Source organism: Panthera onca, chromosome A1, assembly GCF_046562875.1.
Source record: "Panthera onca isolate mPanOnc1 chromosome A1, mPanOnc1 haplotype 2, whole genome shotgun sequence".
Taxonomy (NCBI): domain Eukaryota; kingdom Metazoa; phylum Chordata; class Mammalia; order Carnivora; family Felidae; genus Panthera; species Panthera onca.
The window spans coordinates 214,887,737-214,912,850 of record NC_138339.1 but is presented as its reverse complement, the minus strand read 5'-3'; the positions used below and the strand labels follow the sequence as shown (position 1 = coordinate 214,912,850).

At 37.7% G+C, this 25,114-nt stretch overlaps 1 protein-coding gene across 1 annotated transcript in view; it reads left to right on the top strand.

Annotated features, from left to right (window-relative positions):
• Positions 1-19,619, top strand: part of NUFIP1 (nuclear FMR1 interacting protein 1) — a 39,877-nt gene extending 20,258 nt beyond the window's left edge. Inside the window, exons 7-10 of the mRNA XM_060637147.3 lie at positions 5,066-5,259; positions 13,154-13,270; positions 17,802-18,019; positions 19,338-19,619. Coding sequence (XP_060493130.2) covers positions 5,066-5,259; positions 13,154-13,270; positions 17,802-18,019; positions 19,338-19,454 — 646 coding nt within the window. The 3' untranslated portion in view covers positions 19,455-19,619. The remainder of the gene's footprint in view (positions 1-5,065; positions 5,260-13,153; positions 13,271-17,801; positions 18,020-19,337) is intronic.
• Positions 19,620-25,114: the final 5,495 nt, after the last annotated feature.

Below are 25,114 nucleotides of genomic sequence, written 5' to 3'. Positions count from 1 at the left end.
TGGGGCCCCTGGGTGGCTCGGTCGGTTGGACCGCTGACTACAGCTCAGGTCATGATCTCGCGGTCAGTGAGTTCGAGCCCTGCGTCAAGCTGTGTGCTAACAGTTCGGAGCCCGGAGCCTGCTTCCGATCCTGTGTCTCCCCCTCTCTCTGCCCCTTCCCTGCTGCTCTCTGTCTCTCTCTCAAAAATAATAAACATTAAAAAAAAAAATTAAAAAAAAATTGTCTCCATTTTATTTTTTTGCTAAAGTTTATTTTTAATATAAACAAAATCTGTAAATCTCAAGTGTACAACTCGGGTTTATACACATACACACATACACCTATACATCCGTGCAACCTCCACACAGATTAATATACAAAATGTCTTCGCCTCATAAATCTCTCTTAAGCTCTCCCTAGTTCGATGCCTCTCTGCAAAGATGACCTCTCTTCTGATTTCTGTCATCACAGATTTATTTTGCCTGCTCTTGGAACCTTATATAAAAATCATATAATATATATTCTTTGGTGTAAGATTTCTATGGTTCAGAATTATTTTGTGCTATTCATTCATTTCATGTGTAGCTGTAAACTGTTCATTCTTGTGTAGAACTCATTTGTAAGAATATCCATTCTACTGTTGGACATTAGGGTTGTTTCCAGTGTGGATTATTATGAATAAGCTGTTACTAATGAACATCCTTTTCTTTTTTTTTTAAAGTTTATTTATTTTGAGAGAGAGAAAATCCCAAGCATGCTTTGCACGGTCAGCGCAGAGCCCAACGCAGGGGTCAAACTCACGAACTGTGAGATTATGACCTGAGTGGAAGTCAGACTTAACCAACTGAGCCACCCAGGCACCCCGAACATTCCTTTACATGTCTTTTGGGAACATAAGTACTCATTTTCACTGGTCATATATATGCTGGATCATTGGGCATCTGTATGTTTAGCTTTGATAGGTAAAGCCGAACAGTTTTCCACAATGGTTGTACCAATTTACACTCGTACTGATTGTGTATCTAATTGCCCTTGTTTCCTGACTAATGCTTAGTTATGCCTTTTCCTCATGTCATACCATTTCTCTCTTGACTAATGATGTGGGACACCTTTTTTAAAAGTTAAGAAAAAAATTTTTAAAGTTTATTTTGAGAGGGACAGAGCAAGAGAGAGTGTGTGTGAGTGGCAGAGGGGCAGAGAGAGAGAGAGACAGAGAGAGACAGAGAGAGAGACAGAGAGAGACAGAGAGAGAGACAGAGAGACAGAGAGAATCCCAAGCAGGCTTTCATGCTGTTAGCATGGAGCCTGACATGGGCTCAATCCAGTGAACCATGAGATCATGACCTGAGTCGAAATCAAGTCAGATGCCTAACCAACTGAGCCACCCATGTTGCCCCTATTTTTATTTTTATTTTATTTTACTTTTTATTTTTAAAAATTGATTTATTTTGAGAGAGTGTGAGTAGGGGAGGGGTGGAGAGGGGTTGGAGAGAGAATCCCAAGCAGACTCCCTGCTGGCTGTGCAGAGACCGACACGGGGCTTGAACTCACAAACTGTGAGTGAGCGAGAATCAAGAGTCTGGATGCTTAACTGACTGAGCCACTCAGGCACCCCCCCCCCCCCCCACCATTTTTATTTTAGGTAGAGAGAGAGAGCAAGAGTGCGTGAGCAGGGAAGAGGGGTGGGGTGGGGAGAGAGAATCTCAAGCAGGCTCCATGCTCAGTGCAGAGCCTGATACAGGGCTTAGTTCCACAACCTTAGGATCGTGACCTGAGCCCAGATCAAAAGTTGGACGTTCAACTGACCAAACCACCCAGGTGCTGCTGATGTTGGACACCTTTTTATTTGCTTATCAGCCATTTTGCTATTTTCTATTTTTATTAAATTTTTTTTTTTTTTTAACGTTTATTTATTTTTGAGACAGAGAGAGACAGAGCATGAACGGGGGAGGGGCAGAGAGAGAGGGAGGCACAGAATCGGAAGCAGGCTCTAGGCTCTGAGCCATTAGCCCAGAGCCCGATGTGGGGCTCGAACTCACGGACCGCGAGATCGTGACCTGAGCTGAAGTCCGACGCTTAACCGACTGAGCCACCCAGGCGCCCCAATTTTTCTATTTTCTTGTGAAGTGCCAGTTCAAGTTTCAACCAGTTTTTAATTGGGTTGCTTTTCTTGATTTGTAGGAGTTATTTACTTAGATACAAATCCTATTTTGAGTAGAGTGTATATATGCAAATATACCCTCACAACTTATGACTTGCCTTTTTACTCTCTTAATGAGTGTCCTTTTTTCCCCCCAGTAAAATAGCAAGTATTAATCGCTCAGATATCTGGAGTCAGTTGGGGTTCAGTTAGATCTTGACAAAGTTCAGTCACAGCTGGGGTTTGGTAGGCTGATGGCTGATCTAGCCTGGCTGATGGCTGGGGTACCTACATATTTACCATTTCTGGTACTCTTCATTCTTTAATGGTGATCCATCTTTTCGTCTAATAGCATTTTCCTTTTGCTAAAACACTTTCTTTGACATTTCTTGTAGTAAAGAACCGCTGGAGGTGACTTCTTTCAGCTTTTGTGTGTCTGAAAAGGTTTTTCTTTGCCTTTCTTTTTGTATCTTTTTTTTTTTTTTTTTTTGAGAGAGAGAGAGAGACAGTATGCAAGTGGGAGAGCGGGGCAGAGGGAGAGAGAGAGAGAATCATAAGTGGAGGCTCCATCCTCAGCGCAGAGCCTGATGAGGGGCTCGATCCCACAACCTTGGCTGGGATCGTGACCTGAGCTGAAATCAAGAGTTGGACACTTAACCGACTGAGCCACCCAGGCGCCCTAATTTTTTTTGTTATATGTCCTGTTTTTTTTGTTGTTGTTTCCTTCCTTGCCTCCTTTTGGAATAATTGAATAATTTGTTAATATTCTGCTCCCCCTCTATTAGCTTTTTAGTTGTAATTGTTCCTTTATCTCTCCACTTCATGTGCATCTACACTTTAACTTATGTTATACTTTAAGTGTTTTAAAGTGTTGATTAAATAAACTTTTTATTTTATTTATTTATCTATGTTTAATGTTTTATTTACTTTTTGAGAGAGTGCAAGTGGGGGAGGTACAGAGAGAGGGGGACAGGGGATCCCAAGCGGGCTCTGCACTGACAGCAGCGAGCTCGATGGGCTTGAACTCGCCAACTGTGAGATCACGACCTGAGCTGAACTCAGATGCTCAACCAACTGAGCCACCCAGGCGCCCCTAAACTTTTCCCTGTAAATGATTGTTAGGCAACTGTGTAAAGGAACTACTCCCTCAAAGGTGGGGCAGTGCAACTTCCAGATACATCACTTTTCAGTGAAGTCTTACTGATCTCATCAGTTAAAGGTCATTCCAGGGGCACTTGGCTGGCTCAGTCAGTAGATCATGAGACTCTTGATCTTGGGGTTGTGAGTTCGAACCCCATGTTGGGTATAGAGATTACTGGAAAAAAAAAATCTTAAAAAAAAGGTCATTCTAATTCATTGCTTATTACTGAATACCTTAAAAATGATCATTTAGAAGTCATCTGTGGTGAGGTACTGTAGGAGCAGAATACAGGGAAGGCTTCTGTGAATGGGAGCCTATGGAAAGTGGCATCTCTTCATCATCCTCATGGGGACTGTGAGCCAGAGGCAAGACTCTTAACTTGTTTTACCTGTGATGAAATTGTTGAGGCCTGACGTCTGCGGTTGCACATTAGAAATCGGTCCATGGTTTTCTGCAAAATTTGGAGCCTATATATGATTTTTTGGAATGAGACTTTGTAAGGATTATGGTGACCCTAAAAGAATTAAGAACCTTTGGATTACAGAAATATTAACCGAATATGTTGGCTTAGCAAGTTATTTAGAAAATGTTATGGTAATAACTACCATTTATTAAGGGCTCACTGTGGCACTTTATATTAATTCTATGTGTCTGTGATTCCCTTTCTACAAACAAGGGATTAAGCAGACTCAGGGATATTAATATTGTCCAAGAGGCACAGCTAGTAAGTGGCAAAATTGGGATTTGAACCCAGATTTCTAATTTCGATATTCCTAACTGCAGCCTCCATTATTAATGAAAAACAAAACAAAACAAAAAACAAACAAAAAAAGAATTCTGGTAAATGACAAATTAGAAAAAAAAAATGTATTCTTGTGAAAATTCATCCCCACCAAAGGATACTTTGTATTTTCTATTGAGAATGTGTAACAAACCTTTTTTTGAAATTTTTCCCTATACATAGCTTACATTAGAATATGCTTGTGTAAGCACTGTTTTTCTTCTAAGAGGAGTAATTGTAGTCATTGAGAGGGCACTTGATTTGAGATAGCTGTGAAACTGTGCTCAGTTTATGATCTTTAAGCTTATCCTCTTACAAAGTGAAGAGAGTAGTACCTGTCTAGCCAATTTCAAAGAGCTGTCATGAAGATCAAACAAGGCAGCATATTTGTAAGTGCGTCAGAAACTTTAAGACGCCTGTAGAATGACTAGACAAGAGTTAACACACTTTGTAAGTTTAAGAAACACTTTTATGCACAATCAGAATGAAAATTCTGCCAGTTAAATTCACCTCCTGTTGATCATACAACATAGACCATTTTCAGAGGGGTTAAAATACGGGAGGAAATGTGCACCTTGGAATTCATAAAGTGGTATTTATTGTCGTGTGTTATTTTATTAAAGTTCTGCCATAAAGTTCCCTATCCTTGGAAGCCATTGAGTTTCTTTCTTTTATCTCTTGAATGTAGTAGGCTACAAATGAATGATTGATTTGGTGGCTAGGTTTCTTTTGCATTCAGTACTCTCCTTTAAATTTTTCTTGGGAGGAGGGCACCTGGGTGGCTCAGTGTGTTAAGCGTCAGACTCTTGGTTTTGGCTCAGGTCATAATTTCATGGCCCTGAGATCGAGCTCTGCATTGGGCTCCCCACTGGGCAGGAGCCTGCTTGAGATTCTCTCTTTCTCTCTCTCTCTGCCCTTCCCCCACTGGTGCTTTCTTGTGGTCTCTCTCAAAAAAAAATTTTTTTTCTTTTTCTTGGGGGGTCAGTGCCTTTTATATTAAGAATCGCATTTTTCTCACTCCAGCAAGATGAAAGGGATGTCCAGACATTCACATATGGCAAAGATCAGAAGTCCTGGCAGGCATCACAAATGGAAAAATGACTGTGTTGGACAGACAGCAGCCACTGGATCTGGTAGTAGCTTGCGTGATTCGAAGCCTGAAGATCCGCCCAAGGCAAATGCAGATCCTCTGGGTGTTTTGGTAAACACGGACTCTGGTAAGCTAAACAGAAAAGCAGCATGTTGATAAGCTTACAGGCCATGGTGCTGAACTTGATTCTTCACAGTGTTATTTGTGGAGAGTCTAATGGCAAATATGTACAAAAGTAGAATGATGCTTTTCTTTTTCTTTGTAATGGGAGTGTCTTGTCAAAACCCTCATTTCAGGTCATTTTTTCTGAATCTTGGGGAGTGGGTGCATGAGGCAGACAGATATGAAAGGAAGGTTGTATTTATTGGATAATTTTCATAGTATGGTGTAATCTTGGGAACTTTCTTAAGATTGTTCTGAATGTGTTAATGCTATAGATTCAAAATCTTTGTTATGTTAATTTTTCGCCCACCAGTGAAGTGGGTAATTCCAGCGGAAGCCAGTATTATTTATGCAGCTAAGCGTGAACGTAATCTCTTTGGGTAAATGATATTATTTCATTGTATTTGATACTGTTCTTCCTCAGCCCATAGAATATATTTATATTAGCCTTAAATTCCCTTATTCTTGCTTAATAAGTTGAAAAATTAAAGGACCAGAATGCTGCTAACCACATAGAGATACCCTCCAGCCTCTGAGGCTCCATTTTCCCTTCTGAAAAATAAAAATGTAGATGTAAGTGTCTTGAAAAACAAAAATGTAGGTGTAAATACTTCTGCCATCTTTCCTTCCAATAATGTATGTGTGTTCTCTTCTGCAAAGGAGTGTTATTAGTGAGTGGACTGGTTTTACATTATAAGTTTGCTAGCAAGCTCTGTTCCGCTTGGAAGACAATGGCTTCTGTGATAATCACATGGCAAATTATTAAACTTATGGATGGCAAGAGATGGGGTCACTCATTCAGTGACTGAATCAGGATGGAAGGGATCTTGGTATAAGAGAGTATTGGGCTAAGAATAAGATAGAATTTAGTTAGAATGATAGTAATTATTTTAACACCAACTAATACTTATGGAGTAAAGTACTTAACTGTGCTCTATGTGCTTTGTACGTGTTAACTCTTTTTCTCACAGCAAACCTTTTCTAATGCATAGGTACTGTTGCTACTGCCATTTTAGAACTGAGGGACGCAGGGTAAGGAATTTACCTTAGTGCAGCTGCTAGCTAATGCCAGAGCCAAAGTTTGAATTTAACAGTCTGACTCGACCGGACACTAGACTCCCTCTAAATGTGAAGTCTGAATTTATCTAAAAAAATATTGTACGAGCCTAGGATAGTTGAGATGTAGGAGAGAGTTTAGAAAAGGCAACTTTTTATCCTTGTTGATAGCAAGGAAAAGGCAGATGACATCTGGGCCAGGGCTGTTTACTCTTGGACACTGATTTTTTTCCCTTCAAAGATATTAGAGCCCACACACACTTCATCAGATTCACAGTGTGTGACCTTGATGATAAAAACCATCTGTATTCAAGTATAAACTTTCATGTCATTAAAATACTTGAAACACAAAGACTACTGTTAAAATTAGTAAGTTAGTGATTTGAAAATTATGTAATTCTTCATGCACTTTTCTAAATGAACATTTGAAGGACTTTGTAATGTTGCATAGTCTTCATCCTGTTAGCTTTGGTAGATGGGTAATTCTGTTTTCTTTCTCTTTTTTTAAGTAATCTCTACACCCAACATGGGGTTCAAACTCACAACCCTGAGATCGAGAGTCTCATGCTCTATTGACTGAGCCAGACAGAACCCCCTTCTGTTTTCTCATTTTTAAAGAAGTATTTTAGTATGTGGTGATCTGGTGAAATACCAACAAAAAGATGATTATATATTTTGCTCTATGAAGCCTGTATCTAGGTATTCAGGAGATACTTTAGATGTGAGAACAGTGTAAATACCTTCATGTTCGTGGTAGAAAGCATTTAGTCAGATTCCTAGCAGCAGTTAAATGAGGGATCTCAAGTAATTTTGTTTTGGTTTAAATGTTGAAACCTTTACTTATACTGAGGATCAAAGATAGCAATGTACCTGTATTGAGGGTCAAAGATGATTATGTAAGTCTTGAATATAAAACTCTTACAAGTAAGTTTTAAGTTTATGATAATGTTCTTTAAGGAAATTTAAAAAAAAATGATCAAATTAGGGTAGCTTTATTTTGTGGGAGAGATTCCATTTAAATTTATGTTATCCTTTACCTGGGATTTCTTCTGGACTTTTATATTTTCCAAAAGAATGTTTAGAGCATTGGTTCTTCAACTTTTCACTCCAGTTGTAGCTACAAAAAGCTGTGTGTACCATATTTTCACATGCCCAGATATTGTCAGCATGTCTGCTCTCCAATCTGTCAGTCCTACACTTGTTTGCAGGCAGCTTCCTTCTCCATGGGCCTGAGCCGGCCCACCTTACGATCGGTTGTCATGCTCATTATCCAGGTTATCGTTGGCAGGGCACCATTGTAATAATATGGCCCTGTTCATGCTCTCAGGTGGCAGTTTTCATCACTAATTTCACTTTTACAATGAAGATTTCTCAATGCTTTACTTTTTTTTTTCTCCTTTTTTAGGCTCAGAACCTTATATAGACATCAGCATTCACATCTTAAACAAGAACAGTTTTTAAGGATCTTTATAGACTTCAGATCATGCTTAGAAAACCAGTGTTTTTTGTGATAGTTGGCAGGATGTGAACACTGATTAATTGCGCAGGTGCTTTAACTGGGGATTGATACTGTTACACAGGGAAAGCCTATCATTTGGAGTCTCCCAGTTTATCAGTTTTGAATATGGCCTGTTGTTACTAGATGTCCTTAATGGTGCTGTATTTTTTTTTTTTTTTTTTTAATAGTTCCTTGCATATTCTGCTAACCCATCTCGCAAGGTGTTGTTGCAAATCTGTTTTTGGTACCTCATTCGTTGGGACCATGTTTATTTGTTGTTTAAGTATATATACAACATGTTTTATGGCTTTCCTGACATGTGGTTTTAGTAAGTGTTGTCTGAGCTAGAAAGAAAAGAGCTGGGCAATGATGTGCGTCAGGCATCGCCGACTGAAGTGCCTCAGCATCCACAAAACAAAAAAGATCCAAGTTGTCAGTTGTATAGTATAAATATAGCTATTGTCATAGAATCACTGGGGGACATCAGTCTTTACACTGACATTAAGGTAGGTGGGCTTCTGGCGTTTAAAAGGTAGATGTGAAAATAAGAAAATAAGCTAGCATGTCAGTTGCCATGAATGCTTGTTGTTAATACTTGTTTTTGAGAGTTGGAAACTGTAAAGCAAGGTTTCCATTTTTTAGGGTGACTTTTTCAACATACTGCGTTTTCTTTAGGGTACATAATCGATAAATCTTCACAGAGCTAGAGCGTGTAATTGTGTTTTGCTTCATAAAGGCTATAGGAAATAGGGGGATGAAGGCGAGAGACACGTAAAGAAAGAAGTTGTAGGAAGAAGCCAGATGGGAAGCGTTTACACCTAGGGTTTATACTTACAAAGTCTGCAAGACTTACAGAGGGCATTTTTTTCCCACTTTTCATTTCAGTAAGGATTTACTTGAGGTCCCACATTCTGCTTGTTCAGGATTGTAATTTAGAGAAGTTTCTCCCTGCTTTCAAGAAATTCATAGTCCAGTGATAAATTTTAGATTATTATATATATATGTATTTTGGTCAGAGGGCATATGATATGTATGTGTGAGAGAGTGAGGTGAGGTTTACCCTAAGGAAAGGATTGCTAGGGTTTTAACAGTAAGAGAAATTATTTGAGCTAGTATTTTGTAATCATTTTAAAGTTTGATTTTATCATCTTCATTGCTCCTATCTTTATACTGGCATTTTTGGGTTAGAGAGGTGTTTTGGCTGCTTTTGTTAAAAAGTGAGTGAATTTTCGTGAGTATAATTTTGTCAGCCAGTACAGTGCCTTCAGCATACTTTTTGCAGCTGCTAAAAATGCCTGCGTTTGAACTGCTGGTAGATCCAAGGGACTTTGGGAATGGCTTTTTTTTTTTCTTTTTTTTTTTTTTTTTAGATGAAAAGTCATGGTCAAGGACTGTTTTGATAGGGCCAAAAAGACAATCCCCCTTTTCAAAGTGTTATTGCATATCATGGATTCCCAAAACATGCCTGAGGGAGAACGAAAGCGGGGAGCAATTGTTCACTTGTGTGGACCCATGGGGAGGGTACTCAAGTGCAGCGAACTATGTGACAGTCCTGGTAGTGAGTTCACCAGGCATCCCTATTGTGGTTTTACCATTGTCAAACTGAAGAAACCAGGGCCTTTTGGAGAAATGATTGACTGTAGAGCTGGGACAGAGAAGATACAAAGTGAACCTAGAGCACCTTAATAGTGCCAGAAGGGAAGAAAGTGCTCAGAAAAATGTGAGGATGCAGGCGTGTCCAAAGAATATAGGGACCAACTGGAAAATGCTCCCAAGAGCCAAAGTTGGAACAGTTCTACCCACAGAATAAAGAATAATAGATTAGAACCCAAAGAACAAATATCCATGAGTCCATACAGATAGAAATAAAAAATGAGGAAGGAAGAACAGATTTTACAGACAAATTCTAATTGATAAAAGTAGGAGAAATGAAGGAAATAGAAAGTTACCATTAAAACACGACAACAGTAATTGTTTCAGGCAAGACCCACTGAAGAATGGTAAAATTAGTGGCAAAACTTTAATGTAAAACTTTAATATAGTTTCAAAATATCTCCCCCTTATTAATTACTAGTAAAATAATACTGTGGTGGTTTTAACATATGTCCAAGTTTCTTTGATATTCCTTATCTAAGAGGGAGGAGCTTAATTCCCTTTCCCTTGAATGTGGGCTGGACTTAATCATTTGAAAAAACAGAATAATAAAAGAGAGAAATAGTAACTTTATTGCAGAGAAACCAGTCAGACCACCAAGAGATCGAGGTTAATGTCACCAGTAATAAGTGATGTTGATGTCATGGGCCCTTGAAATGATGTGATGAGAACGGCACTGCCTAAAATCCGTTGCTTCCGTGCGATCATCAGAAAACATCAGGCAGACCCTAGCTGAGGGGCCTTCTACAATGACCAGTAGTCTTTAGAATCTTCAAGTTCATGAAAGACCAGGAAATCCTGACAAATCGTCACAAATTTGGAGAAGACACAGATAAGGAGTCATAATGACTAAATGCATTGTGACATGACGGATTGGATCCTGAAACAAGAGAAGAGCATTAGTGGTGAAGTAGGAAAAGTGGTGAAATTACTATATAATCTGTGGATTAGGTAGTATTATACCAATGTTAATGTGGTAGCTGTGAGAAATGTGCCATGGTTATGTAAGATGTTAACAGTAGGGGAAGCTAGGTGAAGAGTATGTGGAAGTTCTTTGTACTATCTTTGCAACATTTGTGTAAATCTAAAATTGTTTCAAATACAAAGTTTTTTATAAAAAAAAAAAAAAGGCAGGAAAAGGTGTGATATGTAGGCCAATCAAAGCCTTGCCCTCCACTTCTCGAATTGAGTTGTGAGGAAACACTATCCTCCAGGGTTTATTTCCCTGTGCTTTTCTATTATGTTCTGATTATAAAAACAGAAAAAACTAAAAAGCATTAAAAAAAAAAAAACCACCCTACTTTTTCTTAACTTACAGAGACAGCCACTGCTCACATTTTGTTGTATATCCTTGTAATGTTTTTCTTATCACGTGTATATGATTTTTAAAAATAAAAATGGAATCATGTTATTAAAGAAAAGAAAGAAGGGCCCCTGGGTGGTTCATTTCAGGTCTTAATCTCAGGGTCGTGAGTTCAAGCCCCAGGTTGGGCTCCACCCTGTGGAGACTACTTTAAAAAAAAAAAAAAAAAAAAAAAAAAAAAAAAAAAAAAAAAAAAAAGAGCTTTGAATCCAGACAGAACTAGGTTTGTGTTGAGGCTCTACCTTTTCCTAACCCTATTGTTCTGTACTAGTTAGCCTTTTTTGAACTTGTCGTTATTCATTCATGCAACAGTTTGTTCTTCAAATATTTGTTGAACATTTATGTATTGTTGTAGGCTCTGAAGATACAGTACTGAACAAAGCCGAACCCTTTCCCTCCTGTAACTTGTGCTTGTTGACCTCCAAGTAGATCAGGTAGTTGTTTGGAGTTTTGCTAGAACAGGGAACAGAGAAATGGAACCATGGCTGGAAGAAGATATTTTTTAGCATTATTATTGACCATAGAGACATTTTTTAAAACTTTTTTATGTTTTTTATTATTATTATTTTTCTTTTTTTGAGAGAAAGAGAGCGAGAGCAAGCTGCAGAGGGGCAGAGAGAGAGAAGGACAGAGAGAATCCCAAGCAGGCTCTGCACTGTCAGTGCAGAGCCCAATGCAGGGCTCCAACTCACAAACTGAGGTCATGACCTGAGCCAAAACCAAGAATTGGACATTCAACCGACTGAGCCACCCAGGTGCCCCGTCCATGGAGACATTTTGGTAGGATGGCTTCATTTTAGGAAGAGGACTTTATGTATCTATAGGAGATATTCTAGCCCACTAATTAAGATTGGGATTTAGAGTCAAATAGCCCGGATTTAAATTTGATCCAACTGTTGTATAATTTTGTTACCTGAAGGAAAAGTAATTTAGATTCTCTGAATTTTGATTTCATCACCTGTAATGAATAGTGAAAACATATGACACCTCCTGAGAATTAAACAAGCTTATGCTTTTAGAGAGCTTTATAGTCAACTGTGTTGTGCTTTTCGGTACCTCTCTTTGGGTCTTAGAAGGAAATAATACAGTTTGGCATCTCATCACTCAAACAATGAGATGAACAGTCTCCATACTAATATTGCTGTAGATTTCTCTTTAGTCCACTAGTAATTTGTATATAAAACTGTGTATTTTTCTTTTCCCTTATTTAATTCATGAGAAAAGATAATAAAATAGCTTAAAATTGACAAGGAGCCGTTTTGGGGGCTGTGGTACTGATTAGTATGGATGGGTGGAGGAGAGGGGATTTAACTTCATACACCAGCAGGTGGTAGTTCCTTGTTCACATAGACGTATACCTCATATCCTACTAGCATGTTTCACTTTCCCCTGGGCTGACTTGGTGAATGTTAAATGCTGTCTTGAAACATTTCATATTGGTTGTGGGTTGAGCTGGTTCATTATTACATAGACAGGTTACTTCCTGTTTTCATTCTTCAGTCAGGCTTTCTTTTTATTGGTTGGTTAGAAGAGATTGAATACACTTTTAGAGCTGCCAAAAACACATGTAATAGGCAGTGTCCTGAGGCTACTGCCAGGTTCACTGGGCTATGATCAAACACTTTACCTTTGGCAGGCTCTTTGAGACTTGCTCAATTCTCTGGTTTAACTTGTTTACTTAAGTTCTTAGAAGTTCTAAATAATAAAAACTTCGGGTGAATTCATTTCAGTGTAACTCTTTGAGTAATCCTTTGTGTATAAAGTGTTTTAAATATTACTTGTGCCCTCAAAACCAGTCTTAAAAACAAAGGAGGTAGATTTTTTTTTCATAGTTTACTTATTCCTAAATCTAATTTTTACAGTCAACCATCCCAATCTAGTGAAGTTAAATAAATTTCTGGCCTTGGTCTTTCCACTGCCTTAATGAAATTAATTATTTGCACAGTAGCATAAATGAAGTAAAATAATTAATAGCAAAGACTGTATAATTAATTTAGAGAAGGCCCAAATTCCATAACCTGTGAAGCATGGTAAGTAACTGAGCTCTTTGTAGCTTCCATTGACCCTCTGTCTTCTCTTTGGGGCAGATAGCTTCTTTGACCATGAAGGTTTCAAACCAAGGGACGTTTTTAGGTTTCCTGAATTTTGCTTTTGGGGAAGATTAGGGAAATGATCAGAAATTGCTTCCTTTTTATTAACATCTGAGGGAGTGGGGGGCTGTCAGCTTTCTTAAATATGGTGGTGGATGTTTCTGGTTGACTGTTTCCCTTCTTTCCTGTTCTGTTTCAGAGTCTGATAAAGAGGAGAAACCACAGAGTACTGTCATACCCAAGGAAGTAACACCAGCCCTGTGCTCACTAATGAGCAGCTATGGCAGTCTCTCAGGGTCAGAGAGTGAGCCAGAAGGTAAGTTGTGGCTTCAGTTGTTACAGGCGGTTTGTTTTGTTTTGGTGCCTTTTGAATTTGGTGTATACTGTGCATCAGTAGCATCCTTTCATGTGTGTGTTTCTGAGGGCAAGATGTGTCAAGTATATCCTTTATTTAATCTTCACTTTTTTCATCTGATTCAGAAGTGAAGTTAGCATAGGATAAAGGAAAACTGGAGAAACGAAGAAATGTATTGTTAGCCTGGGAGAAAAAGACAAAAATAATATAATGACAGAAGAGAAAGAGAAAGAGAAAGAGAAATATTCCATTAATGAAATAAAAATTCTAAAAGATACGACAAAGAAAGTTAATTTCTTTTTTTTTATTCTCAAGAACACTTGTCTTAACATGTTTATTCAGGGATGCCTGGGTAGGTCAGTCAGTTAAGCATCCGACTCTTGGTTTTGGCTCAGGTCATGATCTCACAGTCTGTGAGTTTGAGCCCTGTTTCGGGCTCTGCCTGGAGCCTGCCTGGGTTTCTCTCACCTTCTCTCTCTGCCCCTCCCTGGTGTGCATGCTTGCTCGCTCGCTCTTTCTCTCTCAAAATAAATAAACTTTAAAAAGAAAAAAAAATTATTTAGCACCTTTGGTAGGTAGAGAGAGGTCATTTGTGACCAAATGGATAATAGAATTCCTTAGATGTATATGGAGCATTGTTCTTTATAGAGCGTATGTATATAAACTGCTCATTTGAGGAACACAGTAACTCTGTACTTGTGGTTGAATTAGCCTATGTGTTTTAAAGACTGGACGAAATGGAATCCTTGACTGTTCTTTCTGAGAAGTCAGTGATGTACAGGATACATGTCTAACCTTTAAAGATGTTGACAAACCAGCTTAATCTAGCATCTTTTTTAGGGGCACCTAAAAGAGTTTTGAGTAGGTTATTGATCGTCGTAGTGTTGCAGTTCTAAACCCAGGGTTCATATATAAATCATCAGCATATGCTTACTGAGTAAGCCCGTGTCCTTCTGTTGTGGAACCCTGGCTCTGCATGGCAAATTTATTTGGGCTTTACCGTCCATGAGAGAATTCATTTGTGTGTGTCTCGGGACAAGATGTGTAATCACAGTAGGAGCTATACCGAAGATGAGAATATAGGGTCTACAAGTGAGTGTGTAGAAAGAAGGGAGGATTTGAGTGTAATTGGATGAAGAAGGCAGCACTTTTAATATTAATTAGGTTACAGGTAATCACTGTTTGTATAGTTGGAAGATGTTGAAGGAGAAAGAGTTGGGCTTTAATATGAAGGATAATGTTTAGATGTATCCGTAACATAGGGACTTTTTCTTCTTTTTTAATGGACCACGATTTACTATGGTAGCTGGTTAAAAGCTACTTGAATTTTGATATATAAACTACTCTGGCTTTATCAGAGTATTTCTTAACAGATGGTTGCCTCTTCTTATTTTTATTTTTACTTTAAGAAAAAGTATTTGTTTCTTTACTCTTGTTTCCAATACACTGATACGATTATGGAGTTATTCTTTAAACACATATTATGTTTCCTGCTTATCGCTCTTATTTATGACAGGTGATAGCAATGAAAGCTGTTACCAGATTACTGAATCTCATAAAAACAAGCTGCACTAATGCTCTCTTCTCTCTCTCTCTTAAGATAAAACATTTGATACTTTCATTCTCATGTCTTCATTTTGAGGCTGCCACCATCTTTCAGTTAGAAGGAAGAAAGGAAACTGGGAGGTCCCACTCCTTCATTTATAGAAACTTAAATTTAAAGAAGACAAGTTTGTGAAGTTAGTATGTGTTAGAGCTGATATAAAGCCTAGGTTTAGGGACTTAAAAATCTAAAAAAGTCAACTATATTGCCTTTCATTATAGTCATGCTCTGTGTTCCTGAACAGAAATGCATAGCCTTTTCTTATAGATAATAGAAGATATCATCTATTAAGAGATACATTTGATTTTATATGAACTTATTTTTACTAATTGTCTAAAATTCCCTGCCTAAAGGAAAAAGACCTTACTTCACATTCCTAAGGCTTAAGAATTATTTTCTGTATTTTGAATTCAGCTTTATTGTACATAGTCGCCCAGGTCACTAGCAAGTTTCCAACTTTCATGGTTAATTCTGGGCCACAGGATAGAATATTGACACAGAGGGACTTTGGAAGAAGTAAACCAAAGAAATAAAGGGGGCTTTCGCTGAACCATGAAATAACATCTAGAAGGCTGCTTATTCAAGGGGATTCTAAATGGAGAGGAGTAGTCTGATTCATCACAGATTTTAACAATTGTATCATCATAATTAAGATCTGTCTCAACTTGGGAATTAATACAAAGGTGTGGAGAGGATCTTAAACATGAATAGTGCTTTTCCAGAAAGAGTTTTAAACAAGGAAAGGGTCCCTCAAGAAACATTGAAGCAAAACAAGAGGCTGTGCTTGGCTCCGAATCATTAAGATATACATAGGAAAGAAAATTTCAGTGAGTAATGTTTCCAAGTGGGTTAGTTTGATATCTGTCCTGGGTTTTGCATGTTAGCTTTTTGTTTTTGTTTTGCCATGTTAGAAGTTAAGTGCAGTTTTATAGCTCTTCAAAATTGTTTTTTCAAACTGGTTTGGGCTCTGACCGGTGGTCCTCTAAATTGAAAACTCATTTTAAAAGGCCACAAACCAAAAAAGTATGATTTATAGGTTTGAAAAACTTGAACGGTTATGTTTTAAATTCATTTGGATTGATAAATATTGCATTAAAATATGACACTAAGCTGGGAAATGTTGTGAGCCTCAAGAAAAACATAACTGGTCCCAGTTCCTCATTCCTTAGCAGAAGATTGACAGTGTGAGCTCCGGTCCATTTGACTTTCGTGTTCCTGAATTGGAAGAGCAATACTTGGAGGGGAAGGAAATAATAGAAAATAGTGCCCTTTCTGCCATTTGTTATTATTCCCATAGTTTTGAACTCTATAAACCACTTTGAATTCTTTTTTTAAAAGTTATTTATATATTTATTTAAAAATTTTTTTTAATGTTTATTTATTTTTGAGAGAGGGAGAGACAGAGTGCAAGCTGGGGAGAGGCAGAGAGAGAGAGAGGGAGATGCAGAATCCGAAGCAGGCTGTAGGCTCCAGGCTCCTAGCTGTCCACACAGAGCCCGACGCGGGGCTCAAACTCACTAACGGTGAGCTCATGACCTGAGCCGAAGTCGGATGCTCAACCAATTGAGCCACCAACGCGCCCCAAATGTTTATTTATTTTTGAGAGAGAGAGAAGCAGAGCATGAGCAGGGGCAGGGAGGGGCAGAGAGAGAGAGGGAGACACAGAACTCGAAGCAGTCTCCAGGCTCTGAGCTGTCAGCAGAGAGCCTGACGCGGGGCTCAAACTCAAACTGTGAGATCATGACCTGAGCCGAAATCGGACGCTCAATCGACTAAGCCACCCAGGTGCCCCTACTTATTTATTTTTAGAGAGAGAGAGAGAGAGAGAGAGAGAGAGCAAGTGAGCATGCAAGTGGGGGTGGAGCAGAGAGAGAGGGAGAGAGACTCTCAGACAGGCTCTGTGCTATCAGTGGGGAGCCTGACACGGGGCTCAAACCCACAAACCATGAAATCGTGACCTGAGCCAAAATCAAGGTGCCAACACCTTGGGGCAAGTACTTCCTTGGTAACTGAGATTTATTGTCATTCCTGTTTGTGCAAGGCAAGGACTGGCTACAGTTTAAGGTTGGTTTCTCGTAGACATTATGTAATTGGTCTTGTGTTTTTCTCCCCAGTCTGACCACTCACCCTTTTAAGTGTGATGTTTAAATTATTTATATATATGGTAATTGATTTGGCTTGTTTCTTTTTGTCTCAGTTGTTTTTTGTTCTCTTTTCCTTCTTTTCCTGCCTTTGCATTTATCTTGTCTTATTTTAAGGGTAGTGCAAATATGGGCTTATTAGTTGAACCTCTTTTTTATTTTTTAGGAATTGGTCTGAGTTTATAGTGTGCATCTTCATTCAACTTGTTGCAATATAGTTTCAATGATATTGCACCACTTCACATATAGTTTAAGAATTTTATAGCAATATACTTACACTTTCCTCTTCCTTTCCTTAGTGCTATTGTTATCATGGGTTTTCCGAGAGATGTTATAAATCCCACATACATTGTTATTATTTTGGCTCTGAATAAACAGTTATCTTTAAAACCTTTTGCAAATGAGAAAACATGTCTTTTGTATTTATCCACATATTGACGATTTCTGACACTCTTCATTTCTTTGTGTAGATCCAGGTTTCCATCTGGTATTATTTCCTTCATAGGGATCACTTTCTGTAGCTCTTTATGGTAATCTCTTCAATTCTTGGCCAATTATATTCCCAACTTGAAAAATATTGTACTATATTATAAATGCCTAGTTTTTATTACTAAGTAGCCAGTATTATGGCTGCTGGGGGGGGGGGGGTGGATAATTGACTATTTTTGTTTTAAATTGTTGGAAGTTTACCAGGTTTTTTTTTGTTGTTGTTGTTATTTATTTTTGTACTTTTGTTCATCACATTTAGAAGCTCCCATTAAGACTGAAGCAGACATTCTGGTGGAAGATGAGGTTCTTCATAGTGAAACTCCTAAGAAACCAAGTCAAGATGTTAAAGTGACTGTTAGAAAGTATGAGAGCCAAAAGAAAAGTTTTAAAAAGACAAACCCTAAGAGGAGAAAAGATTATCACAACTATCAAACATTATTTGAACCAAGAACACACCATCCATATCTCCTGGAAATGGTAAATGACTGTTCTTTACATTGTGATCTTTGTGTTTTTCTCAGATGATGAAGACAGAGCCACTGGGTCTGTGTGTGGGTTCACGATGCGTGTTTTTTAAGGTCACCAACAACATTTGCTCCTTGACGACTCAACTGTGTATCTTAACTTTGAAGCTTCATTTCACATATAGCTGACGTCTGGTAAATGTATAGAATAGTTACACTTTTCAAAACTGCTTAAAATAAAAGAATCTAGATTTAACTGATTGGCAAGGAAATATGTATTGAGGTGTGCTGACATTGTTAAAGTTTTCATTGAAAGCACAGATAAATGCAGTGGCAGACTAAAGGGTGAAAGAGGTTTTTATGCGTTTATTTTGTGCGTTATTGACTTTATTCTCAGCGTGATATGCTGAAAAATCTTATTTCTTCAACAAATTTTAAAAGAGGAAGCATCACATCTTTTGATTCTAATTAATGGACATGAAGCTGTTCAGTGACCCAGGACTTTCATGCTAAGAGTGATAGAAAATATTCCAAATTTTTTACTAGAGTTGTAGAACTGTTGACATTGTGTGAAAGTCTGTTTTTGCCCCGTCAGGTAAGTGCTTATGCTGTAGCTAAAGTGTTCTGTGCCTGCACTCTTTGGGGTGTTACATGTAGACACTGTTGCTTCTTCTTAAAATTGATCTGAAATGTAAATTTCAGTGCTTATATAAAGTAAATTGCATTTTTAAAATACTTACCTTATAAGTAGTAAATTAAATCCTCTCTCCACTGAACATTTGTTCCTCTGTGATGTTTCTAGACTACACTAATGACATCAGAAAAGAAATTGAGTGATCTTACTCTTTTCTACAGATCACATATGATTCCTTGGTTATGTGTTTCTTCTAAAAATCAGGGATTTTTAGATTTCTTTCGATTACAATAAGCACAAAAATGAAAAGTTGTAAAATTCCAGGAATGTTGGGATTTTTTAATGCTGGTTTCATTATTACTGTATTTATATATCTGCTTATCACTTTCTATACTGTTTGTAGGTTTGGTTTTAGGAGAGTCCTCTTTGACAGGATTTGTAGATTAAAGAATTGCAGACTTTTAAACCTATATTTCCTGTCCTTTGTTAGATACTCCTAGAGAGGACCCCAAATGTGAACATTTGTGCTGTTTAAAAAGCTAGATAGTCTTGGTATAAGTTAAAAGGAAATGTTCCTGCATTATTTTTTTAACAAATAATTTAAATATAATAATATTTTAGATTGTATTTCTTGGATATGTTTTATTTACCAGCTAATCATTTTATTGTTTTTGTTTTGTTTTGTTTTTTGTTTTAGCTTTTAGCTCCAGACATTCGACATGAAAGAAATGTTATTTTGCAGTGTGTTCGGTACATCATCAAAAATGACTTTTTTGGACTTAATACTAATTCTGCAAAAACTAAAGATGTATAGGTACCTGATGTTTCAGCGCTCATGTAACTCCTAAAGTTAGTAGAGGAAAACATTTTTAAAAGACAACTGAATTAATAATTAAATTGTCAGCCTCATGGGATATTATGTTGGATTTTTAATTCTTTCCTTTGAATCTATGCAAATAAATACATAATTGATTTTTAAGAGTGTGTCTGTATTGTTGGGGTTGTGCATAATAATTGCTGGCAGAATTCTACTTTTTATTTTTATTTATTTGTATGTATTGCTGTCATATAAGGTAGTTTGCTCTTGGACCAGTTAAGAATGGAAGATACTGGTTTAGTAGTAGAGAAAAAAGCTTTAAAAATGTTGAATTCAGCTGAGCAAAGCTGTAGGTTAGGGAGAGAAATACAGTCATTTTGCTTTTAATGCAGGAGAGCAAGAATCATTCTTTAACTATAGCAAGGGGGATTATTTTAAAAATAAACCCTATCAATTAATTCAACTCGAAGGTCTTGAAATCTAAAATTTCCCTCTTTATTTCAAAGGACATTTTGAAATTCACCTAGTGGCACTACTTAAGTAATTCAAATATTGAATGTTTGGTATATTAATATAGATATGTCCTCTATGTGTGTTTGGAGTCACTGAAAGTACTTCTTTTTGGTATAGTTCAGAATTGTACCTTTTTAATTTTTCTGTTGAAAACTATGTAAAGCATGGTACTGGATGAGGTCCAACTAATTTATAGCCAAAACAGTAGTTTGTGAAATAACGGAAAGCCTCAGTTTTAAGATTTAATTAAAATCCATCCTATGAGCATATTAATTGAACCCTTTTTAAATGTCTTAAATAAATGGATCTTTTTGAGTCCTGTCCTACCAGAGATTTTGATTTTAGGTTGTAGTCACCTGTGCTAGCTAGAGCAGGAACTTTCCCTTCTTGACTGTGTTTTTAAAAATCAGTCTGTTGTAGTTGAAAAACTGATTTTATCTGACATTGTGATTATGGAAGTCTATGAATCTTGCCTGCAAGAAAAAGGCAAGAAAGCTGATGGGAGCCTTGAAGGAAGACCTCATCTTATCCAGAATCCTGGAACACCTGGCATGTAACATTATTTGATTACAGAGCTGAGATTAAAATTCATATGAGGTCTGTGTTTCCCGACTTTGTAACCACCATATAGACCGTTTTAGTCTCTTCTATTCTCCTCTTCCAGTGAATCCAATGCTTTAGAAAATTACCTGTCCAGTACATTACTTAATTCAGGTTATACAGTACTGTTGAGTGCTTGCTTATGTGCCACCACTATACATGGATTAAAGGTATCAACATGAACGAGGCCTTGCCTGACTTTAAGGAACTCAGTTTAATTTTTGTATTATTCATAGTTGTGACTCTTAACCCTTCATCTCATCGTGACGAAGTAACCAGGGTTACAAATGGGGTTGATGTTGTAAAACATGACTTAGTCTGCAGTTTTATCACAGGTTGGCATGCACATTCCATAGGCTGTAAGTACATAAATGATTCCAGACCCCAGGGCTACTTTCACAGACCCCTGGGTCTCCAGGGATGTGTACAACCGCTGCCTTAAAGTGTATTGCGCAACGTTTGATTTTCAATTTCTCTTGTTTTCTAATAAATGTATTTAAGACTGAAAATGCTCTTCTGAGTATTACCTTGACTGTGTCTGGCAGTCTTGAGCTCTGGTGACTGCTGTTTATTTCTAGTGGATAATTTCAGATTCAGATTCAGTTACCTTTATACTTAACCCAGGAATTATTCAAGTGCATTTAAAATTTCCAGGCCCCTAGAATACAGCCCATACTGCTTCTCCTTTATGGAATACATGGTCAATATTTGTAAATGTTCTATGAGTTTTTTTGAGGGGAGGGGTGCCTGTTCTTGGATAGAAGGATTTTTGGATTTAGCTTGTTAATTGCTCATACAGTCTACATTTCTCTCTCTTTTTAAAAAAAATTTTTTAATGTTCATTTATTTTTGAGTGACAGAGAGAGACAGAGCATGAGCATGAAGGGCAGAGAGAGAGGGAGACGCAGAATCCGAAGCAGGCTCCAGGCTCTGAGCTGTCAGCACAGAGCCAGACGTGGGGCTCAAACTCCTAGACTGTGAGATCATGATCTGAGCTGAAGTCTGATGTTTCACTGACTGCGCCACTCAGGCACCTCTACATTCCTCTCCTATTCATACAGTAAATTGATTTCTGAGATGTGAAAGCATTCTATGATGACTCTTGCTGAGTTGTGCCTTTTATAACTATGCAGTGCTCTTTTTTTGTCCTCAGTCCTGCACTGACTTCTATTTTCCCTAATTACTCTAGTCAAAACAGCTTTTTGGGAGTTCAGTCTAATAGTCTCTGGGGAATTTAATGCATTTAATGGAAATTGTTGAAATGTTTGGACTGTCCCTGCCATTTTATTTCAGCTTTTCAGTGGCACGATTGAGTGTTGTTTTTTTCTCTTCGTTTTTCTTTCTAGTGCTTTGGAAATAATTAACCATATTGCTGTTCCTTTAGTGGTTACCCTTTTCTCTGTGTTTGCAGTTACAGTGGCCATGTCCTCCACCCCTCTCCCTTAGCATTCTTGCACTTGCCCGCCTGGACCTTTTCTCCTGGTGTGATCATGTATTTGTTTCAGATTAATCTCTATTATCTTGGTGTGTGTGTTTGTGTGTGTTTAACAGTATGCGTCGTTATTTAGACAACTGTAAGTTTTATTGTGTCCTTTTCACTGCTTTTTCTTGCATCCTGGGGTGAGGTTTTTGGTGTACTGAAGCATATCTTCAGGTCATTAAATGTTTCATCCTCCATTTGAAATTTTTTAAAATTGAGTTTAGGGTGTTAGGTTCAACATCATTTCCCTTGAGAATTGTAAAGCCTTAACATGATTGTTTGCTAGTATTGCTGATTTAAAACCCAGACACCAATCTGATTCTCTCACCTTCTCTTTTTGTTTATTGGTAGAAACCTGCTTTTCTGTCACTGAAAAACTTCTAGGATTTTCTTTTCATGGTTTGAGTCCTAAAATTTCACCCTTATGTGTCTGGGTATGTGGAACATTTCCCATACCCCATGGTCCTTTCACTTTGCAGAACTGGACCATTCTTGCACTGAGGGCAGCTTCTAGAAAGACATCTTTAATGACTTTCTTTCCATTTTATCTGTTTTATTTTTCTGCACCTCTTACTGGGTAACTGTGGGACCTCCTGCCTTCATCTTCTGTCATTGGACATTTATATTTTGTCTTGGTCTTTTTGCTCCATTCTGGAAGATTTCTTCAGATGTTATTTTCCAGATCACTGATTCTCTCTTCAGGTGTGTCCATGACATTAGTATTTTAGCTTTTCTATTTCATCTTAAGTTTAGTAATTTGTTTTTAAATATTCAAGATTTCTTGTTCTAATTGCTTTTTTCATAGCTGGAGTACCCTTCTGTTTCTGAGGATAGCAATTGGAATTTTCACTTTATTTTCTATTCCTCTAATTACTTTTGTTCCTACTGCCAACTTTTAATTTGTTCAGTGTATTAATTATCTTTACCACTATTTGTTGTCTTTATCTTACATATGAAAGATTTACTTGATGAATGTATTGGTAGTTGGGTGTGGACTTTCCCCACATTGGTATAAGCCTTCTTGTCTCCAAAAGACTTTTGACCTAGAAAGGGGGGCTTGTTCATGCAGACTTTTTAGAATACATGGATGGGGAATGGGCAGGAGATCTACGTTCATGTCCCATCATCACCGCTGTCTCTTTGCCAAAATATACCGGGCTTTCTTCTGAGGATATAGCTCTTCTATGTGGGGCAGAGCTCTCACGCTGTACCCACCACTTGGTTTTGGAGGTGGGCAAGGTTAGGACTTGACAGTTGCAGCTAGCTGGAGGCCTCCACCTTCTGTCCCTTGTTGACTCAGCTTAGAGTATCGTTGGAATTGCTTTTACCTTTTCTGTTGGTGTCTCCAGGGCTGATTTGGGCTGAGGCTCTCCACTCTTGTTTTTTGTCAGTCTGATCAGCTTTATAGTGGTTCTCAAACTTCAGTGGGCATCAAAATCACCCAGAGGGCTTGTTAAATCCAGATTGCAGGTCCCCACCTCTGAAGATTATAATTAAGGAGGTTGGGATGTGGCCTGTCAATTTGCATTTCTCCCTCCCCCCTTTATTTATTTTTAAAATTTACATCAAGTTAGCATATAGGGCAACAATGATTTCAGGGGTAGATTCCTTAATGCCCCTTACCCATTTAGCCCATCCCCCCTCCCACAACCCCTCCAGTAACCCTGTTTGTTCGCCATATTTAAGAGTCTCTTATGTTTTGTCCCCCTCCCTGTTTTTCTGTTATTTTTGCTTCCCTTCCCTTGTGTGCATCTGTTCTGTGTCTTAAAGTCCTCATATGAGTGAAGTCATATGATATTTGTCTTTCTCTGACTGATTTCACTTAGCATAATACCCTCTAGTTCCATTCACATAGTTGCAGATGGCAAGCTTTCATTCTTTTTGATTGCTGAGTAATACTCCATCGTATATATATACACCACATTTTCTTTATCCATTCATCCATTGATGGACATTTGGGCTCTTTCCATACCTTGGCTATTGCTGATAGTGCTGCTATAAACAGTGGGGTGCATGTGCCCCTTCGAAACAGCACACCTGTATCCCTTGGATAAATGCATAGTAGTGTAACTGCTGGGTCGTAGGGTAGTTCTATTTTTAATTTTTTGAGGAACCTCCATACTGTTTTCCAAAGTGATGGTCAGTTTTTGTCGAATCTAATGGGAGTCCTCTGTGCTTCTTGGATTTTGATGTCTGTGTCTTTCCCCAGGTCAGGAAAGTTTTCCGCTATGATTTGCTCACATAACCCTTCTACCCCTTTTTCTCTCTCTTCATCTTCTGGAACTCCTATGATTCTGATGTTGTTCCTTTTTAATGAGTTGCTGATTTCTCTAATTCTTAAATCGTGCTCTTTTGCCTTAATCTCCCTCTTTTTTCCTGCCTCATTATTCTCCATAAGTTTGTCTTCTGTATTGCTGATTTGCTGCTCTGCCTTATCCATCCTTGCCGTGGCATCCATTTGAGATGGGAGCTCAGTTACAGCATTTTTTATTTCATCCTGACTAGCTTTTACTTCTTTTATCTCTGCAGAAAGGGATTCTAATGTATTTTCAACCCCAGCTAGTATTCTTAATATGGTGATTATAAATTCTGGTTCAGACGTCTTGCTGGCTTGCTTAAGTCCCTGGCTGTTTTTTCTTCCTGCTCTTTCTTTTGGGGGGAATTCCTTCATTTCATCATTTTGAAGGAAGAAAAGGAATAAGGTAAAAAAAAAAAAAACAACACTAAAATTAAAAAGTTAAAAACAACACGCAAAAAAATCAAATAAATGATGCTAGATCTTAGGTGTATTTTGGTCTGGTTGTTGAAAGGAGCTCGATAGATTAGAGAAAAAAGGAAAAGATAAGAGAAGAAAAAAAAAGTTTGAAAATTTGAAAAAATGAATACAATGAAATAGAAGAAAATGGAAAGATGGAAGTAAAATAGTTTTGAAAATTTACAAAAAAGTAAAAAATATAGTAAAAAACAAAAAAATATTTTTAATAACAATTGAAAATAAATATTTTCTTTCTGTATTCAAGAAAAAGAAAAAGAAAAAAAAATTGAATAGATGGACCAGCAAACA